Here is a 14,880-nt window from a genome sequence, read left to right on the forward strand (position 1 = left end):
CGGGATTTTTTGGGTTTTGTAAACTACGTTGGCATCCCTGAAAATCAAAATAACTATAATTGTTGTTTGCATGTTGCAATAATTTCAGTTGATGTTGCAGCACTGTATGTACCGACTGGAATGGACACTAGTGGAAAAACTCATTTCCTTTTCTGGGTTTTTTTTACCAGCTCTTATTCTGGAAATTGACAAGGGTTTTTTGGAGGCTAGTTTCCTGTTTAAAAACCATAGGCATCGTAGGATTTACTATGGTCTGGGTTCTCAAAGAGGTAACTCTTAAAAGTAAAACGAAAACCTATTGTGGCTGATTAACAGTTTGTACTTCTACAAAAACCATAGTCTATTTGTAGTCCAGTTTCTGAGATGTCACATGGCCATGGGTGATGAGTTCTGTTCTGAATTAAAAGGACTTGGATGGCCCCTGATGGGCCGTGGTGGCTCTTGCTAGGTAAAGCGTTTCTTCTGGGGGTGGAAGGTAAGGCACAGCAAAAGCGACGGGTCCTTAATCCAAAATCTTAGTAGGACAGGAGAAATGCCAATACGCTGCGTCGTTTTTGCCCTTTCAGGCAAATCATTTAAGCATTGGACCAGCACTTGATCCAGTCTTTTTTTTTTTTTTGGAATATCAAACCGGACACTTAGCTCAAGCCTCAGATTTAAGGGTTTGGATAAGGGGACAATGGTTGAGGGTGAACCAAGAAAAGTTTAATAAATGTTTCTTCTATGTGATGTCATGGTCCGTTGAATTTTCTCTCTTCTGCTTTGACAAAATGAATCAATAACCATGAAATGATTCAGCCAAAGACAATGATATTGACCTTACTTGAAGAAGATGGAGCCTGTTGCTTTGCTAGGCCTAGCTATATTACAAGTTCAGAGTACAAGCAAGTAATAAAAGGAAGAAGAGTTGAGGGAATATTAAGGATGGCAGAACGATTTTCAATCAACTCTCACTTTTCTTAGCAAAATTTAACTCAAGAAATATCTATGGGTAAATTATATAGTAGGATCAAGTATATTAATTAGCATATATAACTTTGGACTCTCAAAGATAGAGGAAGGCTCCTGTATCATTAAACCTCTACTTTTTAGAGACTGGCGTTAATTTTGTGGACCGTCTGACTCTGACAGGCAAGCAATAATAATAGTGTAATACTACCTGGGAGAGATGTCAAGGGGAGTTTGAACAGGTGAGACATGAGAGAGGGGGGTTGGGCTACGTTTCTGTCACCTGGCTATTACTGCATATACAATTATTCATTCACACCAGCCGACGAGAGGCCCCACTCTCCTCCCTAAATTGTCCCTTCTCTTAGCCCTTTTTAATGGCACAATTTTGAATGCCTTACTGGATCCAATTTCACATCCTTTCACCTTTTCTGTCTGTCTCAGTTTCCACCCAAAGTGAGAAGAGAGCACATCCATCCACCATTCTCCTTTTTTTTTTTTTTTGTTAACATCGGAGTAAAATTTTAATACAAATAAGAGAAAAAGAGGAAAATTTAATTTGAAATTAAAATTTTGATTTTTTTAAGTGTCTTTAATTATTAAGTTAAAGACTTAGGACATCCATCCACCATTCTCACATCGTAATTAAGTAGTCAATTCCTCCTCCAACAATGCTAATTCCACCCAACCAACGCAAAGGTTAAGAAATAAAGAACCCATTTTCCAAAGCAAAAAAAAAAAAAAAGTATACAACAAAGGTGACCAAATGACTTGGCGCTTTGTCAACAAATTTTCTTATTTTAACATAGCCTCCTTAAGTGAAGCAGAAAAAGTTACAACCATGTGAACGTACAAGTGATCATTTATTCATTTATTCATTTATATAATGTTCCAACCAAAATTCAATTTAACTCTTGTTCGATTTAAACAAGCAATGGAAGATTATAGAAAGATTATACTGCAATTTGCAAATGCAAGTGCAAGTTCTTGATGAGCAAAGCAAAAGCAATGGTTTGTAGTTTGAACTCGTTCAAGTCAAAGTCCATTGAGAAGCAAGAATATCAGTAACAATTTGCCATTTTGTCTTGTCCTCTGGCAGACTCATCGACTCATCTTCATTTTCCTAATGGTTAATCGGCTTTTTGTTTGTTAAAAGTTTAAAAACCAAATCCCAAAACAACTCCATTATCATCCACAGGACAGTGAGCACAGCTCCAGTTTAACTTCTTTTTTTCATTATCTGATGTGATTCTTTACAACTTTCCTTGATGCCTTTCTGCAACAGCCAAAACCTTGTCTTTTCTTAAGAGCTAAAACAACTTTTTTTTTTTTACTGCCAAAAAGAATGCAGTACCTGGTCTAATCAAGAAGCCAACTTCAAAATTCGCAAAAGTCTGCCTTTGCGTTAGCTGAGTGAAACAAAGAAAGAAATGGGCTGTGCCACTTCAAAGAAAGAGGAGGAAGACAATGTTGTGTCATTGTGTAAAGACAGAAAACGCCTCCTGAAATTGGCTGTGGGGCGTAGATATGCTCATGCAGATGCTCAATGTAAGTATAATCAGTCTCTTTATGCAGTTGCAGCTGCCATAAGGCTATTTATAGCAAGGCATTCCTCTCCTTCTTCTCCTTTCCTCATCACATTCACAGCTACTTCCACTAATGAGGCTGGTAAAACCCCTATCACCAATCCAATGTTCCTTAAACAAAGACCAACTGAGCCCACCCATGAAACCATTCCTTGTCAGTCCTTTCATTCTTCAGTTTTTCTGCAAAATGGAAATCAAGATCGAAGACAAGAAGAAGTTCAAAGAACTCAAGAAGATAGCGATGGTTGTCTTGAATCCTCAAAAGACGAGCAAGAGAGTGAAGAGGAAGAAGATGGGGAAGTTTGTGAGCACTTTTATGGTGAAGAGGCTCCAACAGCAATGCCATCACCGGAAAAGGAGTTTGCATGGGATTTCTTTAACCCTTTTGATGGGGTGAGAGCAGAAGTGGTGAGTAGCTTTAGTGACAGTTCTGATGAGGAATTGAGAGTGGTGAGAAAGAAAGAGGGAATTCCTGACCTGGAAGAAGATGGAGAGAGAGTTATGAGTGAGACAAAGGTTGAGAACGTGAAAAATTCTGATGAGGAGAGTAAGAATACAGATTTGAGAAATAGGGATGATCATGATGCAAATGTGAGCCTTGGGAAAAAAAAAATAGTTTCAGAATGGTTAATACACCCAAAAATGAGAGGGAGTTGTTGGAAGCGTTGAAGGATGTTGAGGACCATTTTCTTAGAGCTTATGATTCTGGTTTGGATGTCTGTAGAATGTTAGAGGCCAATCGAGTTCAGTTGCAATCTGGTTTGGAGGAACTTAAAGGTGGGTTATGTTGTCTTTCCCTTTTGTTTTTTTCTCTCTATATCATTTTAGGTTTCTTCAACATGCTGCGAGTTTCCATTTTATTTTCTTAGAAATATTTAGGTGTTTTTTTTATCATCAGCTATCAAATTGAATACTAAAACTAAAAGGGTCCAATGTGTTGTTTTAAGGCAATAAAGTTGTTGTTGTTGCAAGTAGTCTTAGTAATTTTTCCATATACCGGGAGAGGTTGATTGATATGTTCCATCCCCTCGACCTCCACAGCGATGTATTAGTAGCACCTTTAGAAAATTTGTGCTTTCTTTTGATTTGAGGATTATATATGCTTCCGTTTCATTCAAATAATCTTACTTGTTCAATGGTCTGCACATATCAATTTTTGCCATACGTTTGCTTGTGTAATTGTTTAACATGGTGTCGTGCTGCAGAGAGCTCGAATACACTAATCAGGTCAATTACTTGGAGCTGGTCTCCATTATCCCGATCTTCGTCTTGTAAAAGCCTCCTTTCATCTAGATCCAGAAGTTCTTCTACATTGACAGAATTAAAGATTGATCATTTTGATGGTTATGGAGGAATGGATTCTGGCAGTCACTCACTGACCCTAGGAAGGTTGTATGCTTGGGAAAAGAAACTCTATGAGGAGGTGAAGGTACTCTAAACATAATTCTATTGCTGGCCAAAATGAAAACCATCTCTCCCCACATGGGAGCACGCACACACACGCTTTTTTATATGTTTTTGTTCATCTTACCTTTTTTCCTTGAACCACTTATATCTTCTTGCTTTATTATCAATCGATAGTTAATGACATTGTAGCACAGCATTCTGTTGTTTAACATTTAACATTTGAAAGTAAAAATTAAGGACAGCTAAATTTTTTGGTTTAGAAAGAGATATGAAAGCGGCTAGTCTGTAATAGCTTATAAACTGAGAAGTTGTTCATAGATAAACAATGCAAAATATTATATTGACTTTACAAATTGTTGTCCTGCCTTCGCTTTTTGCTTGCTGTAAGATCAGTTTAATCCATAAACCCCATTTCATTTCCCTTGATCATTCAATTGAAAATGTAGTCCAATGTGGTCCAAAATATTCATTATCTATGAAGAAACTGTGTATAAATTTCCAGTAAAAATGCTACACTTACACAAAAATGTTCTCCACGTTCACGTGGATAGTATGTAAATGCCTCTCACATAATGAGTCCGTTTATGTGATATGAGATGTCTGCGTTGCAAGTTTAATAAGCGAAGTAGCATAAAACTAAACATATTGTGTGGATTCCGTCTTCTTTATATGTTGAAATGTCGAATTTGCATTAAATAAAATCAGTTTGAGTGCTTGAGTACATTCAAAATTCAAGTTTTTTAAAGCATTGGCCATAGCTTCCTAAGTCCTAACATCTAATACTTCACACACCCAGGCTGCAGAACAGACCAGGAAAACTTATGAGCAAAAATGTTCTCAATTTTGAAGCCGTAATGCTAAACAAGATGGCCTCTATGCTGGGGACAAAACCATAGCTGAAGTGAAAGACTTGCATAGCAGAATCTTGGTTGCAATACGAACTGCTGAAACAATCTCTGAAAGAATACAAAAGTTGAGGGATGAAGAGTTGCAGCCACAACTTATTGAGCTGCTAGATAGGTATGATAGTAAATGACAAAAAAAATTGTCCAGATGTGTCAGATTTATCATTGTGATAATCTTCATTTCTTCTCCTTCTGCAGCCTAATGAGGAACTGGAATATAATGTCGGAATCACATGAAACCCAAAAACGAATCATGTTTGAAGTTACGTCTTTCAACTGTCCTGCTGGTGGAAAGTTCCGCAATGACTCTCACCGTCTTGCCACTCTTCAGCTTGAGGCAGAACTTCATAATTGGCGTTCTTGCTTTGTTGCATATATTTCTGAGCAAAAAGCTTACATTGAAGCTCTCGGTGGATGGCTTTCCAAGTTCATTGTCCCTGAAGTTGAATTCTTCTCCAAGAACAGGTCTTCAGCCCCAGCATTAGGAGTCAATGGACCACCATTACTGGCAACCTGTCATGAATGGTTAGCTAGCTTGAAGAAGTTGCCAAATGAGGCAGTAACTTGTGCATTGAAAAGCTTTGGGAAGGATATCCGGGCACTTTGGGTTCAACAAGGTGAGGAGCAAAAACGGAAGAGGAAGGTGGATGGACTTGCCAAAGAACTTGAGAGGAAGGTCTTGGCATTCCAGAGAACAGAGAGCAGGATTCTTGGTTCAAAACTCTCTGACCATGAATTAAAAGTAAATGTGCGGAATCGAATTGAGTATTTGGAAGAAAGAAAGAATCTGTTGGATATGTTCAGGAAAATAATAGATGCCGAGAAGGTAAAACACCATTCTAGCATGGAAGAGACACAGCAGATAACTGTGAAAGGATTTCAAACAGGATTTTATTCAGTTTTTGAAGCGTTGGCTGAGTTTTCAAAGGCTTCTGTAAAAATGTATGCTGACCTTGTGACATATTGTGAAACTGCTAAGGCACCTGAAAATGAAGAGGAAAGTGAACCAAACTATGTAGAAGAAATGAGCTTGTAAGTGAACCAAACTATGTAGAAGAAATGAACTCGTATCTCTGGAGTTGAAGTGGCTGAGAAAAAGAAAAGTCCTAGAAAAGAACTTGAGTATCTTTGGCGTTCTGTTCTTGCAGTTCTCACAAAGAGAGATTCATAATAAGATCAACTCCTACGCGGCTCGCACAGGAATAATAATTATAGCAAGCTATTGTAGTTTAATTAGCTAATTGTAAGCTATTGTAGTTTAATTAGCTAATTGTAAGTATTATTAATTGTCATAGACTGATGTTAAAGGAGTTAAATTTCACCAAATTGTGACTGATTTGGAGATCATGATTTTGTTTAAATCATTAGAAAGGAAGATCATGATTGGTTATGTTCCTGATACAACGACATGCACCATAGGGTTTAACATCATACGGACTGGAGACTAATTGTAGGTTAATGCCCTCGAGAACTTCTTTCAAATACCTAAATAAGGAACTAAAAGGGAGGGGGTTTATTTCTATAGGCTTTCCTTTAATTTCGCCAATTCCTGATGTCCTGTAAGAATATATTAACACAATGGCGTTGCTTGAAAACATTAGTTACTTGTCCAACTGATCTCTACTTGTCTCCTCACTTATTCCTCTCAAAGTTTTTCTTATCAACACTTGTACTATTGATCTCAAAACATCTTAAGCTCGTGCTTTGAAATGAAACACTATCCATCTCAACACGAAACTTTTGAAATCCAACACCATCTAAGCTCACAAAGCTTTGAGAATAATCCTGGTCCAATGATCTACGATGTCCTTGTTCTGTTGAGCGAGGAAGCTTGCCAATTGTTCTTCGACTACTTCTCGAGGGCTGTTTGTTCATGAAGTTGTCAACTGAATAAAGTGTATCTTCTAGTTCTTGCAGACCTGAGTCATTGTAGGACGGTCTTTAGGCTTTTTCACTGCACATCTTGGACCAAGTTCTCCTATCGTCAGCGTCATTTTCATATTGCATGGTTCGGATAGCAGACCAGTGTCAAGGATTTCTTCGATGCTGCCCCTCTCTATACTGGACCTTGCCTGCGTTTTAGCAGCTTACTTTAGCACATGTTCAGTGTCTAAATTGGCAGCTTACTAACAACTGTAAGGCACAATTATAATTTGATAAATTGACTAACCCAATCAATGATATGATAATTAGGTTGATTTATAATTGAATCCAAAGCTGTCCGGGCACAAACAAGTTGCAGAAGGATAACACCAAAGATATAAACATCAGTAAAAGGACTCAAATGAAAACTCGTACAATATGCAGGATCAAGCTACCCTGGTGTTCCTTTGATCTGGCTACTCACATGTGATTGATCTCCAATAGGCCCCAATTTCACAAGTCCAAATTCTGAGACCTTGGCTTCGAATCTACCTCCAATTATGATGTTGCTAGGTTTTATGTCACGGTGGATGATGCTAGGCTTAATCCCGTCATGTAAGTGAGCTATTCCTGTAAAAAAAAAAAAAAAAAATTTCAGGTAACTCTGTTAACAATATTTTATACTTATTTTTTATAAGTTAAACCAATTTTTATGTGGGAAATCTACCTTTAGGTGCTCCAATAGCTATGTTTACTCTTTGCCTCCACGTCAAGTTTCATCCTCCTCTTCCTACACTCCAAAAAGTGAGCAAAACATGACCCTTTTTAACGCTTGAATTTTTCTCCGTTCTTTTTTATTGGTTTCTTGTCTCTGTGAAAGCTGTTTTTGTGACATGAAACAAGTGGGCAACTTACCCATGATATACTCAAGTAAAGAACCAAGTGGTACGTATTCATAAACCAAGATTTTTGCACCTTTTGGTCCTGTTACAAATGCAATAAGAGTTTTTCCTGTCTTAGGTTCTTAGTACTAGCTTAAACAATTGATTAATTAATCAATGACTTGAGGTGCAATTTACGTACCAGATTCTTCGCAAAAACCCACCAAACCTACAAGATTCGGATGATTTACTGTTGAAAGAAGCCTCACTTCTGTTGCAAGAAACCAGTAAAAACAAATCAATTATCCAAATTCCATAATCTAAAATCTTTCAGCTAAACTTGAACTGTGATAAATTATATAATTATGCATGTAGAATTAAGGCGGCTTACCATTTCTAAATTCTTTAACGCTTTGGTATGACTCGGCGTGAGCTCTCTTGATTGCTAACATACCTTCAACTTCAAAGGTTCCTCTATAGACATTGCCAAATGCACCAGAACCCAACAAATAGTCTGCATTAAAATTTTTGGTAGCCTTCTCCAGCTCCCCCAACTGGAAACGCCTCAACTTCAATTTCTCAGCTTCCATACTTCCTAATTGTTTTATTTCCCCAATAATAAATATTAGTTCATAAAACAAGGAACAAGCGATTTAATGGAGGAATGACTTTCCATTAAAGAATAATGATTAAGCACTTTGACATTTGAAACAAAACTGCTGATCCTGACACCTTTCTAAGGCAAGAAAGGGGGTCTATGTCCAACCTTTACGGCTGCATCTTTGCTTAAGCTTTTCTTCTGCAAAAGAAGAATAAGGAGGATCCGAACAAGGCTGTTAAAATGGCAATGATAAGAAGTTCCCACATTTGCTTATGACCATGAGCATGGTCAGATGTTTGAGAACCCTCCAGCAGATGAAATCTCTTGGCCACGTAACAAATAATTTAATTTCCGACCCCCAGAAAACAGAACTTGTTAAATCACCTCATTTCCTCCATTGGTCCATTTTCATGAAGACTTTATTTGATTTTCTTGTGCTCTGAATAAATTTCTTGACTGAAAAGAGGCAGGCAGAGGAATATAGGAAAAAAGAATGGCAGGTAAGCTAGAATTGTTTCGTAGAAGCATGAACTCTTGCCGGCAAACCTTATTTTTGAAACAGAAGTCTACGTATAATCAGAAGTCACTCTCCATGCTTGTTATCACGGACTTAGTCTTCTTTTGAGACGGCGCATAGCCCAAATATTACATTGAAAAAAATCATGCTATTGTTGGAAAAATAATAAAGGGGCACAGAATTTCCATGCTCTAAGTTCAGAATCTGACAAGCAATCACAATAGACAAGAAAAAGCAACAGGTCTGTGCTGTTCCTTGCATCACATGTTTGTTTTCTTCTTTATTTCAGTGCATGATTCCTGGAATAAGATACCGTCACTTATGCAAGTAAACAGGATTAATCTCCTGCTTAGGACCACATCAGTGGATTAACATGAATCCAAAATCTTGAATTGTTTAACGTTATAATTAGTTGCCAGATATGATTCAAAGAGTCCAGATAAGACTCCACAAAAAATTTATTAGGTGGGAGAAGATGGACCAAGCAAAGAATTATCATAAATATTTAATTTTGTGATTAAGATTGAAAGCAACTTTGATCAATCAATTTGATGTCCTGTTGTGATTGTTTTGATCTATTGACTTCATTTTCAATTACGTTCATTAACTTTGGAGCTTTTGTTGATTGCAATTTCGTGTTGTCCTCAGCTCGAGATTCTCTAATTCCATCGACAAGTTTAAACCCTTGCCTTATTTTTTTGGCCATTTCAGAGAACCATACCTAAAAAAATTGGATCTTTTTTGTTGATAGTTTCACACAAGAGGTCAAGCCATTGAAGGTAGGTTGGAAAGTAAAAAATACGCAGTAAATTTGAAATAATGTCTTTTTTAAAGAAGACACACTACCAATTATGTAATTACAAACTTCAATTTAATTTAAAGTTTGTCCTAGAATGATGATGCCATACCAGGTTAATCTTATATTAATTAGATTCTACAATTTTTATCAGAATGTATGTCTGGAAAATTTGATTGAAGAATATGTCTTCTTCTTGTTATTTCTGCAATTATTATGAGAAGAAATTTGATGGAGGAATGTCAGTCACCTCTGCTATAGTGTTGAAACGTTTAAAAATTAATGTAATTCGTTTGAATAATATCTTTTCTAATTCAAAAACGTTAAACAGAAAGAATATTAATTAATTTCCATTAGGTAAACATTTCATCTACCAGATTTAGACCTTTCAATTTTGGTAGACCCAGATGCACTTTCTTTTTACGATGATTTGGGATTGGCACATCCGAAGCACAACTAAACGCACGGGGTGAAATAGGTGAAAACATTTGCCAATATACGTTACTAGTATAGTTTTGCTGCTGGCGCTGTCTTTGCTTCAATTATAAATGTACATCAAGACTTTAATGTTCATAATTTCTTTTGTTTAATGGCTTTGCATCCTTGTCTTTACTCCCTCACATGCTTGCTGACATCATTTTAGCCTTCTATTTCAGCTGTTTTATCAAAGTTTTCAGATCTTCAGTTATATTATTAGTGTTACATTATTGATCTTTTGCAATTCAAATAATTCCAACAAGACAATCAAATCCATGCTTATATTGCTTGAGTCAGACCATGACGTCTTCTTAATTGGTCTCTTGATGTTGGTTGTTATTTGACAACATTAGAGGGTAGGTTTTTAGTGAAAATAAAAGCCTGACGGTTCACCGTGAGGCAAATATGTTGCAGCTGAGAATTCTGTGCTCCTTTCTGCAGGGGAGGAGCGACAAGACCAAGGAATTCATTTCCAGAGTAGCTTGGTTTGAATTTAAATAATCCTACATTAACATTGTTTTCCAAGTTCACCAACTATTTGGTTAAGTTGGGAATCTGTGCTGTTTGTTTGTGCATTTTTGACAAAAGATAACAAAGAGAATATAAAATTTAGACCTATTCTACGAGGCATATTTAACATTTTTCTGACCTCTAACCCATTTCACGCTTTAATTTCTGCCATGCAAGAGCCTAAGATTTGAAAATTTTGACCAACACCTCCCTCAGATATTTATTTCAAGACCCTGCGGTTTCATAAATGAGACTGACAATTAGCTCTGAAAATAATTTTCAATGTCATCTAGTCTTGCATGACTGATGGTATCCGAAAAAGTCAGGATGCGATTAGATCAATTCCCACACAGTCGGCGATGACGAGCTTGTATTAACAATAAAAACAACAATCATTGAAATAAAACACGATACGATAATTTTTTATACTATTATTCTTGCCAAAATAGTAAGACACAAAGATTCTCGCCTATAAGCAGAAGCAGCAATCAGCAGATAATAAATACATTTGGATCTGAATTCTGAACCGCATCCTTTGCCTTGAATCTATTAAATGCTTTTCTATATCCAGAATTACTGCAACTAGAAAACTGGAGGTTAGGTCTCAATCCAGAATGAAACCTCTTGAGAACTGAAGTAACTACGCCCTCATCATATGAATGCACTGCCACTCGTTTTACAACACTCATTTACGGAGAGAACAAGAGTCAGCATAGCAAGATAGACAATTAGAAATTTCAGAACTGTAAATAAAAAACTTTATACAAAGGGCTAATTGAGTAAAATGCTCAATCCCGCGAGAAGACGTACATAGACTACTCAGAGAGACAGAGTAGGCAAGCATTTGACGAACAAAAACACAAGCCCCCGCCAAGTAACAACGGCATAAATAAATTATAAGGAACTCTTCTAATTGTATAATTTACAAAAATAACATTACAGATCCCTTCTGCATAATGGACAAGAACCATGACTAAGAAGCCACTTATCTATGCAAGGCAGGTGGAACATGTGACAGCACTGCGGCAAGCTCCTAACTGTTTCTCCAAGCTGAAAGTCCTGCATAATGATAGAACTCTAATGTCAATCAAATAAGCTTCTTATGCAACTAGTTTTACTGATAATGGCGTGAAATAGAAGATACGGTATGGTTGGACCTGAAGGCAAACTGAACAGGAAACTTTCTCCCCAGAAGCATCTACATTGTTATTGTTTGTGATTATTATCTTTGGGATTTTTTCAACCAAATCTCCAGCCAATCCTTTAGCATCACCAGTGTCAAAGATGTTCTGGACCTCCTCAAATGTTGGTTCAGCAGCTCCCATCTGAGAACAGAAGCTGAAATCATAAGCAAATTGCCCTTTGATGGAAACTTCACTTTGTAGCGCAGAAACCACTATCATTTTGCAGTGCAAATTACCTGACTTTGGACAGCACTCAGCATAGCTGGACCAATTCGTTCACGAACAAGCCTCCCACTTAGAAGGCTTGCAATGACATCAATCTGCACAACTTGCAGGAAAATATGTTAGATTGCCTAGAGGATTACCATAACTTAGAAACTAGCAACCAAACCTGTAAAACCAGGGAAATAAACAAAACTGCTCACCAAGTAAAGCAAACATCCTATCCCAGATTCGTCAGATTGCCAAAGAACAAGAGAAGATTCAAAGACTTCGATTGAGAAAACTGCTCCAGATATAGCCCCAACTGCAGCCCCTCGAACGAACCCACTCTCCGTCTCTTGCCCTATCAAAGCCCCCGTCATGGCCCCCAACAAGGTGCCCACTGCAGACAAAAATGTCCATCTCTTCAGCAAAATTTGAGGAAAAAAAGCTTAACCTAAGGCATTCAAGCGTTTTACATGTTAAATTCTAAGAAACCAAACATCTCATTAATTCTAGGTGTATTTTGGAAATAAGTGTAAGACAAATTAATCTCAAACTGCTTTGTCTGCACGCAAAACATTAAATTAGATTTATCTTTTATCCATATGATAACACCGGCAAAATGATAATAATTACTGTAAAATAAATATGATAAAAAGCAAATTTAAAAAAAAAAGGATCACGTAATATAAGCTAATAACAGGAGAGAAAAACAAAAGAAGCCAAATTCAATTTATTGCAAAACCAACATCAAGGGCCATGAATAGATCAAAAATCAAATGGCTTTCAATGAAAAAAGTTATAAATTGGATCAGCAACGAGAAATCCAAAATGTTTGTAAAGAAACAATGACGCAGAACTGAGAAGAAGAGAGAAAGAAACCAACCGAATGCAAAGAAGAAAGTTAAGATGGCAGAGAAAATGTTCCCAATGACGGCAGAAACGGCAAAATTGCAAAAATCTTTAACCTTTTCAAAGAAATCTCCAAACAAAGAAAATGAAGACATAGAAAAACGAGATGGGTATTCGTAATAATCCATTCTTTCCCTTTCTTTAGTTTTGATAAATGTTCAAAGAATAATTGGAATGAAGAGGTTTTGGTGATCTACAAAGTAAAAGGTTTAAGAAGAAGCTTATATATACATATACATACATATATATATATATATATATATAAAATGAGAGAGAAGAAGAGAAAGGGTATGTATGCTTAGTGCTTAAGAGATGAAAAGAGAGCAAATCAACCAACTCTCATTTAAAGCTTCAATTTCTTTGATGCAACCCTCTCTCTCTCCCTACCTGTTTTCTTTGAAACACGGACATTTCTGTCATGTGGATGAAAGAAAATCTTTCTTTCTCTCTTTATGTTTTAATTTAATATTAATATTAATATACCAAAAAATTAAATTAGTAATAATGTTCATTGTCAAAGAACACGAGATAAGTATAGCTAAGAAGCTTCTTTTTTGGCTCTAGACCTGTAGCATGGACAGAGAGACATAGGATGGATCACCCATTTTTCAAAAAAAGAGAGAATTTTCCTCGATCTTTAATTTTGGCTCAATTGATTGGCTATGTCTGACAAGTGGTACAACCATGAACTGAACTGAACCTTTGGTTGGTTTTGGTTTTACTTTTCTTTTGGGAGCTTATTAATGAGGCTGCTCTGCTCATTCTAGACTTTTGGCGGTGAAAATACTAGTCAACTAATTGGAACCATTGCAAATTGCAACCATAACTACTTGCTTTTCAGACATGGATCGGGTCAAACTTCAAATAACCAGATCTCTGTCCAGATTAGAAAATTTTCCTTTTTTTTTTTTTTTTTTCTTGGTCATTATTTTGTTCGCATCAATCTATTGTTGTCCAAATGAATTTTCTTCTTGTCTGCTGCTATTTCCCAACTAACCAACCTCTTAAATCTCTTCTTATTCTTAACTCGTTTTGCTTTTGCTTTGAATTTTCACATTGTCAACATAATTTTCCATGAAATTAAGATGATCTTTTGCCTTGGAAAGCCGCTCTTGTTTGCTTTTGGTTGAATGACTATAACATTGATTTTACACAATTTTTTCTTTGACACTTTTTTTTCTTTTGTATGTAGATATAAATTTTGGAAAGTTGAGAGTTGGGAAGAATGTAACAAATTTCAATTTCTTTTGGATAAATAAAAATCATTTAATTATATGTTAAAAAAGATCATCTAGTATTTCAAAACCAAAGTATCAATTACGTAAAAATGCATAAACAAATGAATGATACTCCTTCAAACAGAACTAATTTTCTCAAGCGGAGCTTTACTAAATCAATTGGTAAAGAAAAGGCTACAAAAATTATGGCTTCAAGTTTGTTTTGAAGAACTTGCTTAACCACATTTTTTTTTCTATTATTTCAACTTTAAAAAAAAGTACACAAATATCAAAAGAACCCAACAGCTAAAATCTTGCAAGTCTTTAAATTTAAGTTGGTGACGACATTGATAGAAAAATGATGCAACATCTAAACCGTGGTTGACCTCAGCCATCGATCATTGGAACTTCATTATACATCCTTCTAAGTTTCAATTAAGCACACTCCACGTCCAAAGTGCAATCTTTTCGTATCTCGGTTCCTTCACGTTTGAAAAGGAATATTAGGTATGGAAATGCTGTCTTAAAATTACAGCTTCTTCTCTCTTTTTCTTTTTAATGCTTGGTCTGCACATGAGTTGCTTGCATGTTAATTTTTTCTGACTTATATTGCTTACAAGTTAATCAGCTATCGATCTATTGTTAGTATTTTCTTCTTCATATTCATATTTCTCTAATACATGCTTGCTCATTTAGGTAAATTTATCAAAATACCATAATATATTAATTATTGCATGATTTACCGTCAAATTTCAATATTATTGCAGAAATTGGAGAATGGAAGTTGGGATGCTGCTATCAATCTGACAGAAAAGAGGAGATGACGCAGCTAGATATATATAATCTTTACTTGTTAATTACAAGTCAGGGAA

The 14,880-nt window shown here is 36.1% G+C and overlaps 1 protein-coding gene and 2 pseudogenes across 3 annotated transcripts; 1 reads left to right on the forward strand and 2 right to left on the reverse strand.

Annotated features, from left to right (window-relative positions):
* Positions 1–8: 8 nt before the first annotated feature.
* On the forward strand, positions 9–6,052 carry LOC111316480 (protein ALTERED PHOSPHATE STARVATION RESPONSE 1-like; annotated as a pseudogene). Its single transcript, XR_016333129.1, has 6 exons — positions 9–3,311; positions 3,740–3,963; positions 4,738–4,961; positions 5,045–5,489; positions 5,590–5,878; positions 5,995–6,052. The product of XR_016333129.1 is annotated as a protein ALTERED PHOSPHATE STARVATION RESPONSE 1-like (transcript).
* A 378-nt stretch (positions 6,053–6,430) lies between these two features.
* LOC111316267 (putative receptor-like protein kinase At1g30570) lies at positions 6,431–8,180 on the reverse strand (annotated as a pseudogene). The gene is made up of 6 exons (XR_016333130.1): positions 7,982–8,180; positions 7,793–7,861; positions 7,625–7,693; positions 7,437–7,487; positions 7,017–7,339; positions 6,431–6,918 (listed from the first exon to the last, which is right to left on the reverse strand). The product of XR_016333130.1 is annotated as a putative receptor-like protein kinase At1g30570 (transcript).
* A 3,046-nt stretch (positions 8,181–11,226) lies between these two features.
* Positions 11,227–13,028, reverse strand: LOC111316268 (NEP1-interacting protein 1-like). Its single transcript, XM_022918285.2, has 5 exons — positions 12,766–13,028; positions 12,101–12,279; positions 11,912–11,995; positions 11,649–11,816; positions 11,227–11,550 (listed from the first exon to the last, which is right to left on the reverse strand). Exons 1-5 carry the CDS (start codon positions 12,917–12,919, stop codon positions 11,428–11,430), a joined length of 708 nt encoding a protein of 235 aa, XP_022774020.2. The 5' UTR covers positions 12,920–13,028; the 3' UTR covers positions 11,227–11,427.
* Between the last annotated feature and the right edge of the window lie 1,852 nt (positions 13,029–14,880).

This window comes from Durio zibethinus, chromosome 24 (assembly GCF_047325235.1).
Source record: "Durio zibethinus cultivar Kanyao isolate XHJ-2024 chromosome 24, ASM4732523v1, whole genome shotgun sequence".
Classification (NCBI taxonomy): domain Eukaryota; kingdom Viridiplantae; phylum Streptophyta; class Magnoliopsida; order Malvales; family Malvaceae; genus Durio; species Durio zibethinus.